Genomic DNA, 12,333 nt, shown 5'->3' with positions numbered 1-12,333 from the left:
AAAGATACAGGAAGGACAATATGAAAAGGACAAACTTAAGAATAATACGAATAGAAAGAGATTTCTATCTCAAAATCTCAGAAAACATTTTCAACCATATAAGGAAAGAACATTTCCCTAACCTAAAGAAAGAGGTTCTTATAAACATATAATAAGTTTACAAAACGCCAAATAGATCGGATCATAAAAAGTCTCCCTACAACATAATAATAAAAGCACGGGGTTTACAGCAAAATGACAGCATGTTAAATGCTGCAAGGAAATAGGCCAAGTAACATATAGTGTTAGACTTATTAGAATCACATGCAACTTCTCAACAGAGACCCTAAAAGCCATAAGGTCCTAGAAAGATGTCTTGTAGACTCTAAGAAACTCCAGATGTCAGCACAGACTACTGTAGCCAGCAAAACTTTCAATCAACACAGATGAAGAAAAAAAATTATGCAACAAAAACAAATTTAAACAATATCTATCCACAAATACAGTCATATAAAAGACACTAGAAGAAAAATTCGAACTCAGTGAGGGTAACCACACTCAAGAAAACACTAAAGCAAAAAATTTCACACAAGCAAATCCAGAAGGAAGGAAGCACACACACACACACACACACACACACACACACACACACACACACACACACACACATACACACACACACACAATTACTACTACTACTACTACTACTACTACTACTACTACTACTACTACTACTACTACTGGCAACAACACAAAATAGTACTAATTAACAATCTTTAATCATTAATATTTCTTAACATTTGTAGACTCAATTCCCTAAAAAAAGAATAAGACTAGCATAAATAGAAGCTAACAAAAAATTCATCATTTGCTGTATTCAAGGAACATACTTCAAAATCAAAGATAGACATCACCTCAGAAAGAAAAGCCTAGAAAATTGTTGCTGAATCAAATGTACCCAAGAAGTGACAAGGTGTAGCCATTCTTTTTTTTTTTAACGACTTTATTTTACAAAACAAAGATAAATGTACAGATTTTAAACATTTTTTGCTTAAAATTATACATTTTTGTCAGTACTGTTTTTTCAGATATTAAAATAATTTTTACATAAAGCTATGTGAATATATTTTTTAGTCAGTACTTGATTTTTTCAGGGGCTTGACAGTATGCATTGAAAACCTAATAGTTACAATGAGCATAAAGTACATGCAAAACAAAACGCAACATGGAAATTGTCAAAGTCTTCTTGTTTTGTAAATATATTTTTTTGTTTTCTTTATTTCCTGGACTTCATACAGTCTGTGAGTTGTTTCTGGGGGAGTGCAAGCCTCTGGGGTTAGCATCCCAATATCCATGACTGCATATTATGTCTGTTCTTTTGTGACTGGGTTATCTCACTCAGGATGATATTCTCTAGATGCAGCCATTTTCTTATGCACTCTGCAGAGATCCCTCCGCTCCCCAGTAGCCTAGGTCCCCCACTCACAAGTTGTTCAGCCTTTACGAGCTGCCGTTCCGGGTGGCAGATGGGCCAGGCTCCGCTCTGCGTCCTGAAGTCACCACCGGGTGGAAACAAGTTCGAAATTTCTGTTCCTGGTAGCTGGATCGGACAGGGCAGGGCAAGGTAGGGGGTGCACTTTCCGTGTGCACTCCACAGAGATCTCTCTGCTCCCTGGAAGCCCAGGTTTCCCACCCACCTAGGAGGAGTAGATGCCAGGCAATAATCAAACTCATGCCTGAAATCAATAAAATAGTTACAAATAAAACATTACAAAGAATCAATGAAATGAAGAGTTAGTTTTGGAGAAAATTTACAAGATTGACAAATTCAAACTAACTTAAAGGCAGAGTGAGAATATCCAAATTTTAAAATTAGAAATGAAAAAGGGACATATCTTTAAAGAATTGTATTGAAATTTTTATGGGGGTTGCATTGAATCTGTAGATTGCTTTTGGTGGAATGGTCATTTTTACTAGGTTAATACTACCAATCCATGAGAATGGGGATCTCTCCATTTTCTGAGGTTGTCTTCAATTTCTTTTTTGAGAGACTGGAAGTTTTTGCCATACTTATCTTTCACTTATTTAATTAAAGTTACCACAAAATATTTTATATTATTTATGAGTATTGTGAAGGTTATTGTTTCCTTATTTTCTCTCATAGCCATTTACCATTTCATGTAGAAAGGCTACTGGTTTGCTTGGGTTAATTTTATATCCACACACTTTGCTGAATTTGTTTATCAGCTGTAAAAGTTCTCTGGTAGAATTTTTTGGGATTGCTTATATATATACTATTATATCATCTACAAATAGTGATACCTTGATTTCTTCTTTTCCAATTTGTATCTCCTTGATCTCCTTTTGTTGTCTTATTACTCTAGTTAGAATGTTACATACTATAGTGAATAGAGACAGGGAGAGTAGGCAACATTGTCTTGTCCCTGACTTTAGTGGGATTGCTTCAAGTAACTCCCCATTTAATTTGATATCGACTGTTGATGTGCTGTGTATGGCTTTTATTATGCTTACGTATGCACCTTGAACTCATGATCTCTCCAAAAACTTTTAACATGAAAAAGTGTTGTATTTTGTCAAATGCTTTTCAGCATCTAATAAGATGAACATAAGATTTTTTTTTAGTTTGTTTATATAGTGGATTATAGAGTCATCATGGGAATCAAATCAAAGGCCCATAACTAAATTCAAACACATATAGATAGTTGATTTCTTTCTAAAATGCCAAAATTACACAATAGACTTGAAAACACTGTCACAGGAGAAAATTCCTGAACTGAACATGAATTGAACAGGCCCTAAGATTGACTAGTAATAAATGGAAACTCATAAAACTAAAAAGTATTTGTAAGGCAAAGGACACAGTCAAAAGAACAACACAGCAGCCTACAGAATGGGAAAAATATTGTCAATCCCATATCTGACAGAGGGCTAATTTCCAAAATATATAAGGAACTCAAAACAGTAGATATCAACAAACCAAGTAATCCAATTTTAAAAATGAGACACAGATTTGAACAAGAATTCTCAAAAAAGCCATCTGAAATCATTAGGAAGAAGCACTTAAATGTTCAACATCCTAAGCCATCAGGAAAATGCAAATGAAAACAACAGATTCCATCTTAAATCCTTCAGAATGGCTAAGATCAAAGACATACTTGACAGCTTCTACTGGTAAGGATGTGGAGCAAGGGAAACACTCTACATTACTGGTGGGAGTGCAGACTTGTACAGACTCTCTAGAAATCAATTTGGCAGTTCCTCAGAAAATTGGAAATACATCTACCTTAAGACACAGCTTCAATCCTTCGTAGAAATCTATATACCAAATGATGCTCCCTCATACCACAAGGGTACTTGCTCAGCTATAGTTTAGTAGCCTTCTTCATAATAGCCAGAAAGTGGAAACAACATAGACATCCGTCAAAAGAAGAATAGATTTCAAAAGCAAAAATTGTTGGAGTGACCAAACAGTGACTGGTCCATCTTGAGACTTATGCCATGAGAAGGAGCAGCCCCTGACACTGCCTGGAGGAATGGAGGGCCAGTAGCAAGAGGCTGGATAGCCCAGGAATATGGAATGGAACCAAGCATGATTGGCAAACAAACAATCAAATACCCAAGTCAATGAAATGATTCCTATTGATATTGTGTTATACGCATAGATTGTTGTCTAGCCCAATTGTCATCAGAGAGGCTTCATCCAAGCAACTTATAGAAACAGATTCAAAGACCCATTGTCAAACTTTAGGCAGAACTCATGAAGTCCTGATGGGGAGGGAGAGGTAGAAGAAGGAGAGGAAGGATTGTAGAAGTCAGGGAGGTCAAGGACACAAGAAAACCCACATAATCTACTAACTTGTACTCATAGACACTCAGATACTCAACTGACAACCAGGGAAACTTCATGGGACTGACCTAAGCTCTTAGCCTATATGTTACAGTTGTATAGCTTAGTGTTCTTATATGACTCCTAATAGTGGAAAAAGTGGCTGTCTCTGACTCTGTTGTATTTTTTTGTAACCCTTCCCTCCTACTGGGTTTGCCTCATCTATCATTAATATGAGAGGTCTTACTGAAAGTTGATATTTTATGCCTTGTTGATAATCATGGGAGGCCTGCTTTTTTTCTTAAGAGAAACAGAGAAGTAGATGGGGTTTGTTGGGGATGGAGACTGAGGGGAGAGGAGAAAAACTTTAGTTGGGCTGTAAAAAAATAGTTAGATAAAAATAAAAATATATAAAATTCATTCTAAACAGGATTTGTGATTCCACCCAAAAATTTTAAACTTGATTTTAGTGTCTTAGCACTAGGTATCACCCATATGTGTCCCTGGAAATATGCATTCTTGCTCAAGTCCTACTAAATCACGGCATATACTTGCTTCTCAGGATACAGTAAACCTTCTATTGCTATTGGGAAAAAGGACACATGATATATCCCTCAAAAAAACCATGGCTACTCCCCAAAGGAAAATTAGTTATTTCTAGAGATTGCTCCTAATAGATCAGTTATCTCTGCATTCCCATGTGTTCTCCGGATTAGGTAATAAGCAGTCTCAGTAACAAGGTCTCAAGATACTACTCTGTAGTTTGTGTTTTGAATTCTGTCATTGTCCACTGGGGAGAAAATATGCTGTTTTGGAGAGGGATGCCCAGCACTTGGGATAGTAGTTTAATACTTTACTAAGAATTCTATCCATAGTTACTTCTAACTTGTCCAATGTCTATTTACTCTACCGAGTTGGATTGAAAGTCTTGTAGAACTTGTCATCCTTCCCTTTGATCTCAAACACAGGATGGCTGTACCCAGCATTGTCTCCTTTCTTAAATGATTTCCTTTAGGTATGACATTTTGGAAGACGCACAGAGAATTATCAGCAAAGGAGAGGTAGTGATTATGGCATAACTTTGCATCTAAGACATTAGAAACTATATTATAAGAAAACTCACAGACTATTCTGCATCCTCTAGTTAAGAAATGGGTGAATTTAAATGATACTATGAAGGGCATTAACAAAACCCTTTAAAACACTTTACAACTCAGTAAAATTTGCAGTCTATTATTTTAGATGATCACATTTCCAGCATGGTGGATGTGACTCATATGAGTATAGCCCTCTAAATACACAAAGGAAGAGAATACCTGGTGAGTCTGACTTCCTTTTGTATTTAGGGTGGGGAGATTCACTACAGCATGTGTTCCAGACAGCTGAAGTTTGTTGTATAAGGGATGCCCAGTATCTTATAGGAAAAAAAATGTGATTTCTGAGAATTTGGGAATATAGATGAATCACTAACTAAGGCAGAGAAGTGAGCAAACTTCAAGGGGCTTTATTGGGGTAACATTTCAAAGACTATCCAAGAATGCAATCTCCAAGCATGTGAAGACTGCCATGGTCATTTCTGTCTCTCCCTACCACTAACATAGTCTTTTATTTGTGACTATTGAACAAAGTGAATTGCTGTAGAAATTATTTTGAAGGATAAAATAAGGCATGTTTTAGTCTTAGCAACCAAAATGCATAGGAGACATTAAAAATTCAGTAGTTAAAAAAAGAGGCCATAAATTTAGAGAGGATTAAGGAGGGTATGTGAGAGAGTTTGGGGGGAGGAAAGAGAAGCAGAAATGGCATAATTAAATTATAACCTCCAAAACAAACAAAATATTTAAAAATTCATAAGGCAACAGGGTAAGAGTTTTTTCAGAAAAAAATGGAGATATTTTGTTTATCTAATATTGGGCTATGAGTAAGCCTTGTGTTTATACTTTATTGTTTATTTGAAGAAGGGAAGGTAACACAAAATTCAAGATCACAGAAATTTTCTGAGTTTGATGGTTTATTTTAATCTCTACATTATTGCTTTTTCTCTCTCTTTCCTTTTCCTCCTCATCTGACTTTCCAAGACACTAATTACATGCTCTTACTTTTGCCAGAGCTTTTAATGTGCCATCCTATTCTGTGCTCCCTACTGACTATTATGTTTCCTGGTGTCTACCACATATTTTGCTGAGGCTAAGTCTTTAAAGATGTTAATAATTTACAACTTTCAAATGGAATGGTATAAAATGGAAACAGGGATCTGCCAGGTTGTAGGCACAAAAGAGGTTTATTAGTAAATAAAGTGGGATTACTGCTAGGAGTAACATGCATGAATTTTAGTGTGAAAGTTATGTACACATGCTATGACAGGATTATCACTAATGGGCTTGAAACTATTTATCTTAACTTTACAAAGAACCAGAGTGCCAGTGAAGAATGCCCCCACATATTTTAACTAGATAGGTTGTTCTGGCGCAAGGGAGAAGTAAAATGGTTGATACCACCATGAGAGCAAATTAAAACAAATTTAATTTTTTCACATACTCTACACCTTAATGAGGATAGCATGTAAGTATACATCTGATTGTTTAACCTTCAGAGAGGGTTTTATTAGATAAATTTTATTCATTATTGTGTGTTTGTGTGTACATGATGTATGTGAGTATGTGTGTAGGTACAAGTGCCACAGCATATGTGTCCAGGTCATATGATAATTTTGTGGCATTAATTCTCTCTTTTTATCATTGAATGGTGTCAGAGATCTAACTCTGACAGCCAGATTTTCATGGCTAGTTTATTTATCAATGAACTATCTCCTAGGCTGAGATAAGTTTAATTTTTAACTATTAAATAATCCTATGTGCAATAGGAAAGAAATGATAAAAATTTTAAGTCAAATTTACAATAGTCAAGTGATTTTTTACAAATCTCTGAATTTTTAACTGAATTTGTTACCTTCATCCTCTCCATAATGGATTCTGGCTCATGTTTACAATGTAAAAAAGGAGTATCCACTAATAAAATTCCCATTTTTAAGGGCTTCCTGTATATAAAGTACCAGACCAGATTTTTCACCTACATTAACCTGGTTAATGTCCATGGCAGCTCTCTGCTATATTACTATAATTAATTTTCAAGTGAATTTGAATATTATGCTTTAAGGTTTAAAGAACAATCGTGGGATTTATGCAGGAGTATTTAATGGGCAGATCTTTTGGAAAAGCATGATTTCAGCATTTGGAAGGAAGACGTGAGCTTCAATTAATCAAATAAGGAAAATGGGTTTAGAAACAACAGCAATAATACAGAAATTATAATAGACATCAGATGTTGAGTGCTGATGAGAAAAATGTTGAGTGTTGGTGGGAAATAGAAAGAAGAGTGGATGGGGACAGAAAAGAGATCTTTAGGAAGAATTGCCTTGGAATGAATGAAAATGAAACGGAAACAATCCAATGTACCTTTTATATTTTTATGTGCATCAGTGTTTTGCCTTTATATGTGTCTGTATGAAGATATCAGATTGTGGAGTTACAGACAATTGTAAGCTGGCATGTGGCACTGGGAATTGAACCCATGTCCTCTGGAAGAGTATTCAGTGCTCTTAAGAGTAGTCTCTTCAGATCTCTATCTCCCTAGAGTTTGGCTAAGTGCCCAAAATTGGATCTGACCCAGTAGAGTCTTTCAGGATGAGATCACTTACAGGAAGACAAAACTTATAAATGGGCTAGCTCCTTTCTCTCCCAAAAACAGCATGGAATGAAAAAACAAAATGAATATAAAATAGTGGGTATTTCTGGGATTAAATTAATTGTCCCATTCTGATGCTCACTCCCTCTTTCAAATGGTAATGCCAGGCTCATTTATGATTTTTCTTCCTTGAGGTTAAAATTCAAAATTTTCTATACTGTCTTCATGAAAACATGCTTGCTGATGTGAATGGATAGTTGTTGCAGGCCCTCTGGGAAGATAGGGCAGCAGACATGCAGCTTCTTCCACCTTTCAGGAAGACAGTGAGTGGTCAATTCTAGGATCATGGAGTTAATGAACACTAGAGTAGGGTTCTGTAGAGAATTCATCTTAGGGTCTTTGCAGGGAACTTGTTATTGACTACAGTTAATAAGATGGAAAAAATCAATATCTGATGATGTTTATCTTTCAATGGGTAAGTGTTCATTTGGTCCCAGGAGTCCTAGTTCAAGATATATTGTGGATGAAATAAAGAGCTGGTCATATTTAATATTTCAACTGCCCTTTCCATGACCTAGATCCAATTTTCTAATAACTAAGAAGCAAACAAGTTTTGCCAAAACGTGTTTAATTACCTACTAAATTTATCTGCTAAATTGGATGTGTGTTAAATATATACATGTGACAAGTTTGACCATAGATACTTCATTCCTAAAATTATTAATTTTAAGGATTTTCTTGTGCCTCTTGTTGCTTTTTCTACCCTTTGGTAGTAAGGCTCTTAACATGAGTCAAAACCTCTAACAAATTTTAAGTTGGTGATGCAATATCATCAACTATATGCATTAATTTGTAGAGATAATATGAAAGCCCCATTCTTTAGTATAGGTAAAATATTACAATACTTGAATTACCAAGCCATAATTCTCTAGTATTATACTCTGGTAAATACCATTCTTTGCTTTTTCCTTTTGACACTTTTGAGAATTTCATATAAAAGAAATCATTTACTATTTGTTGTCCTGTAAGTCACTTATTCTAACACATTTATCCATTCTATTGCAGATGCTGTGTTCCCTTTTGTTAAGGCTGGACAGTGCTCTGTTCTATATGGATGCCATGTTTTTATTTATAAAGTCTAGGGGTATCTAAAAGGTTTCCATAAGTTGCTGTTCATGCACCGAGACACAGTGAATGCTAATATATATGAAGAGTCCACCATGTAAAAGTTTTCTTTTTAATTCACATGAGCAGAACGTTATTCAGTATCACTAATCATGAGGAGAAGGAAAATCCACAGCACAAGAAGGTAGTTGTTAACAATGAGGTGGTATTACAAACCACTTAAAAAGATATAAGCAAGAGTTGGGAACAGTTTGGATGGACTAAAAATCTTTTATATTGATGGTGGGAATATAAAATAATAAAATCAGTAGGAAAAATGCCTTTAAATTTTAAAGATAGAACTATCAAATGCTTCAGCAACTCAATTTCTGGATATGTGGTTGAAAACTTGAAATAAAGTCACTGTCAATTTACCTTGAATTTACTCTATGTACCATTTCTCTTTTTCTTCTTAATCTAAGACTTTCCCTCCAATAACCCTTCCAAAAAAGAGGGTTGGCACAGAGGAAGATGAAACAAGGCACCAAAGCTGAGTCCTTGTAATGGTAGGTCTAAAGCTCAAAATGTCCTGTCTACTCATTTATATTTGATTCATCATAACTTTCTTCCCTTTACCTAGCTTTTGGAAGCCTATCGCGTGCCTCGATGCCAAAGAAAAACTCCACAGTTGTGGCAGAGTTCCTCTTTGAAGGTTTCTCTAGCTTTGGTTGGCAGTACAGGCTTGGCTTCTTTATTGCTTTCCTAACATTGTACCTTCTGACTCTGTCTGGCAACGTGATCATTGTGACAATCATTCGTCTGGACCGTCATCTCCATACACCCATGTACTTTTTTCTGAGTATGCTCTCCATCTCTGAGACTTTCTATACCATTGCCATTATTCCTCGTATGCTAGCTAATCTTCTTAATCCACACCAGCCTATAGGTATCCAAGGCTGTGCAACTCAGCTCTTCTTTTATCTAACTTTTGGCATCAATAACTGTTTTCTCCTCACAGCAATGGGTTATGACCGCTACGTGGCCATCTGCAATCCTCTAAGGTATTCAGTCATCATGGGTAAGAAGGCTTGCACCCTCTTAGCATCTGGGTCCCTGGGAATTGGCCTCAGTATGGCTATTGTCCAGGTTACATCAGTGTTTGGCCTACCATTCTGTGATGGATTTGTTATTGCCCACTTCTTCTGTGATGTGAGACCTCTGCTGAAGCTGGCCTGCACAGATACCACAATCAATGAGATCATCAACTTTGTTGTCAGTGTCTGTGTCCTTGTCTTACCCATGGGCCTTGTCTTCATCTCTTATGTTGTCATCATCTCTACCATCATTAAGATTTCTTCAGCTGAAGGTCGGAAGAAGGCCTTTGCCACATGTGCCTCACACCTCACTGTGGTTATCATCCACTATGGCTGTGCCTCAATAATCTACCTAAAACCAAAGTCCCAGAGTTCCCTGGGGCAGGACAGGCTCATCTCAGTGACTTATACTGTCATCACCCCTCTACTGAACCCAGTGGTGTACAGTTTGAGAAACAAAGAGGTTAAAGAGGCTCTACGAAAAGCCATAGGTCTTAGGCCTCTTTCCTCTTAATAAACATTCTTTGAAGCCATTTTCTTTGTTGATATAGAAATTGAATTTATTTTCTTCTATTTCAGCTCATATATATGTTAGAGTAAATATTAAATAATAAAAAACAGTTTATCTCTTTACTGGCCCTGAGGTCTTCTCACTCCTCAGACACAAACCTGATACAAAGCCACGCACACCTCTGGCGCCCAGTCTGAGCTGCCCCCATGGCCCAACTTGTTCCTGAAACTTTCTTCCCTTGGAAGTTTACTACCACCTGTTCTCTGCCTATCTCCCAGGGTGTTTCTGTACCCCCAAATCCCACACAAACACAACTCTACAGCCCAATAGCTTTTCATACAGGTTTATATGTTCAACTTCAAATCTACAAAACCTCTACAAAACAAAATTACATCAAATATAGAAAGATACCAACTGTCCTTCATATAAGATGCTAGATCTATAAAATCCTTAATGTTCAAAGCTATGTAACGCCAATTAATATCACCTGGGTCTAGCTGGTACTTGAGAAACCCCATGTTGCCATGATGACCTTCACCCTCCCTCCTCTAATCTCCTCAGAGCTCTCAGCCCTACTTCCCTTCCCTCAAACCAGTCACTGGCTTTCCTTTATTTTACTAATTAAAATGGGAAGGTTCCGTTGGAGTCATGTGACTAGCCAGCCCTTTTTGGGGAAGTGGAACTAACATTAAAATACAAACAGCTTTAGGAATACACACACACACACACACACACACACACACACACACACACACACATTAGCTTGAAGTGATTGGTAAAACAGCAGATTCCTTTTAGGTGGTATAATATTGCACATCTATGCTTCTCATACTTTGGTGCCTTTATATGCATGTGTATGACTATACATAATTTAACAGCGTTTTTGGTTATTTACACAAATGAAGAAAGACTCAGAGAGCCTGGTGGAATCCCGAAAGACATGAATAAATGATTTTGCGAACGACTTGATAAAACTTCTTTGGTGCAATTAAAGGTGTTAGTGTATAGCCTTTAAGATAGCTGAGAAGACACAAAAATAAATGTTGCTACAGAAAACTTTTTTGTATTCTGTTTTAGATAGTTACTAATACAGCATTATAATCAGAGTAACTTCGGAACTCTAGAGACACATCTTCTAAGAAGATGGAACTGCTCTATTGACTTAGGAATAGTGAGCACATACAGGGAAAGAACATGAGTCAGATACAAAATGATGTGGGCTGCTTGAAGTCCCAAAATTCATATCTGAGAACACAAACCAGAAATGGAAGTCATGTCGAAGTTGAATATGTTTTGGTCAATAGTGATGTTCTGTAATAGATTTTGTCTGTTGTAAAGACATATTTCCTTAATGAGAGGTGAAGACTAAACTTATATCTGAAGAATTGGAGCTAGGAACGTCCAATAAGAGAGAACATGCAACCTTTGTCTCTCTTGACCTAAGTTAGTTCACTGGATATCATCTTTTGTGATTTCATCCATTTCCTGCAAAGTTCATGATTTCATTTTTCCCTACAGAAGAATAATATTCTATAATGTATGTACCTCACATTTTCATTGTTCATTTATCATGCATGAAGATCATTCATACTGTTTCCATTCCTACCTAGTATAATTAGAATAGCAATATGGAGCTCAGTCTCAGAAGGTTCATCTACAAGACATCTTCCAGACCCAGGACTCAGGCAATATTGCAGAAGAAAGAAAAGAAAGTATTACGACATGGAATTTCAGGAGTTTGCTATGTCTCACAGTAAAGTCAGAAGCTACACAATTAAGTACTCATCAAAATGAAACTAAACATGAGCTATAAAAGGACAACAAATATAGACATGCCAAAAATGAAAGATGAAGTCCCAGAAGGCCTCCACCCTATGCAAAGAACGACAGACAATTAAGGTATGCTGAGAGCTGAAGAAATAGTCTTACTCAGGCACACCAACTAGGTATCCACTCCCAAATGGTCAGCCCCAGAAATATTATATATATATATATATATATATATATATATATATATATATATATATATATATATATTATACACACTATGCAAGATATATTTAGAAAAAAGAATATATGTAAATATGTGTTGATTATGAATAACAACATACAAG

At 36.2% G+C, this 12,333-nt stretch overlaps 1 protein-coding gene across 1 annotated transcript; it reads left to right on the top strand.

Annotated features, from left to right (window-relative positions):
• Window positions 1-9,280: 9,280 nt before the first annotated feature.
• Window positions 9,281-10,222, top strand: LOC308431679 (olfactory receptor 10J3-like; the record flags this gene model as incomplete). Its single annotated transcript, XM_080931227.1, has 1 exon — window positions 9,281-10,222. The coding sequence occupies one exon, from the start codon at window positions 9,281-9,283 to the stop codon at window positions 10,220-10,222; it is 942 nt and encodes a 313-aa protein (XP_080787353.1).
• Window positions 10,223-12,333: the final 2,111 nt, after the last annotated feature.

The sequence above is a fragment of the Micromys minutus genome, assembly GCF_963924665.1.
Source record: "Micromys minutus genome assembly, chromosome: 1".
In the NCBI taxonomy this organism is placed as follows: Eukaryota; Metazoa; Chordata; class Mammalia; order Rodentia; family Muridae; genus Micromys; species Micromys minutus.
The sequence above is the reverse complement of the archived record's forward strand: the minus strand, read 5'-3'. Positions and strand labels throughout refer to the sequence as shown.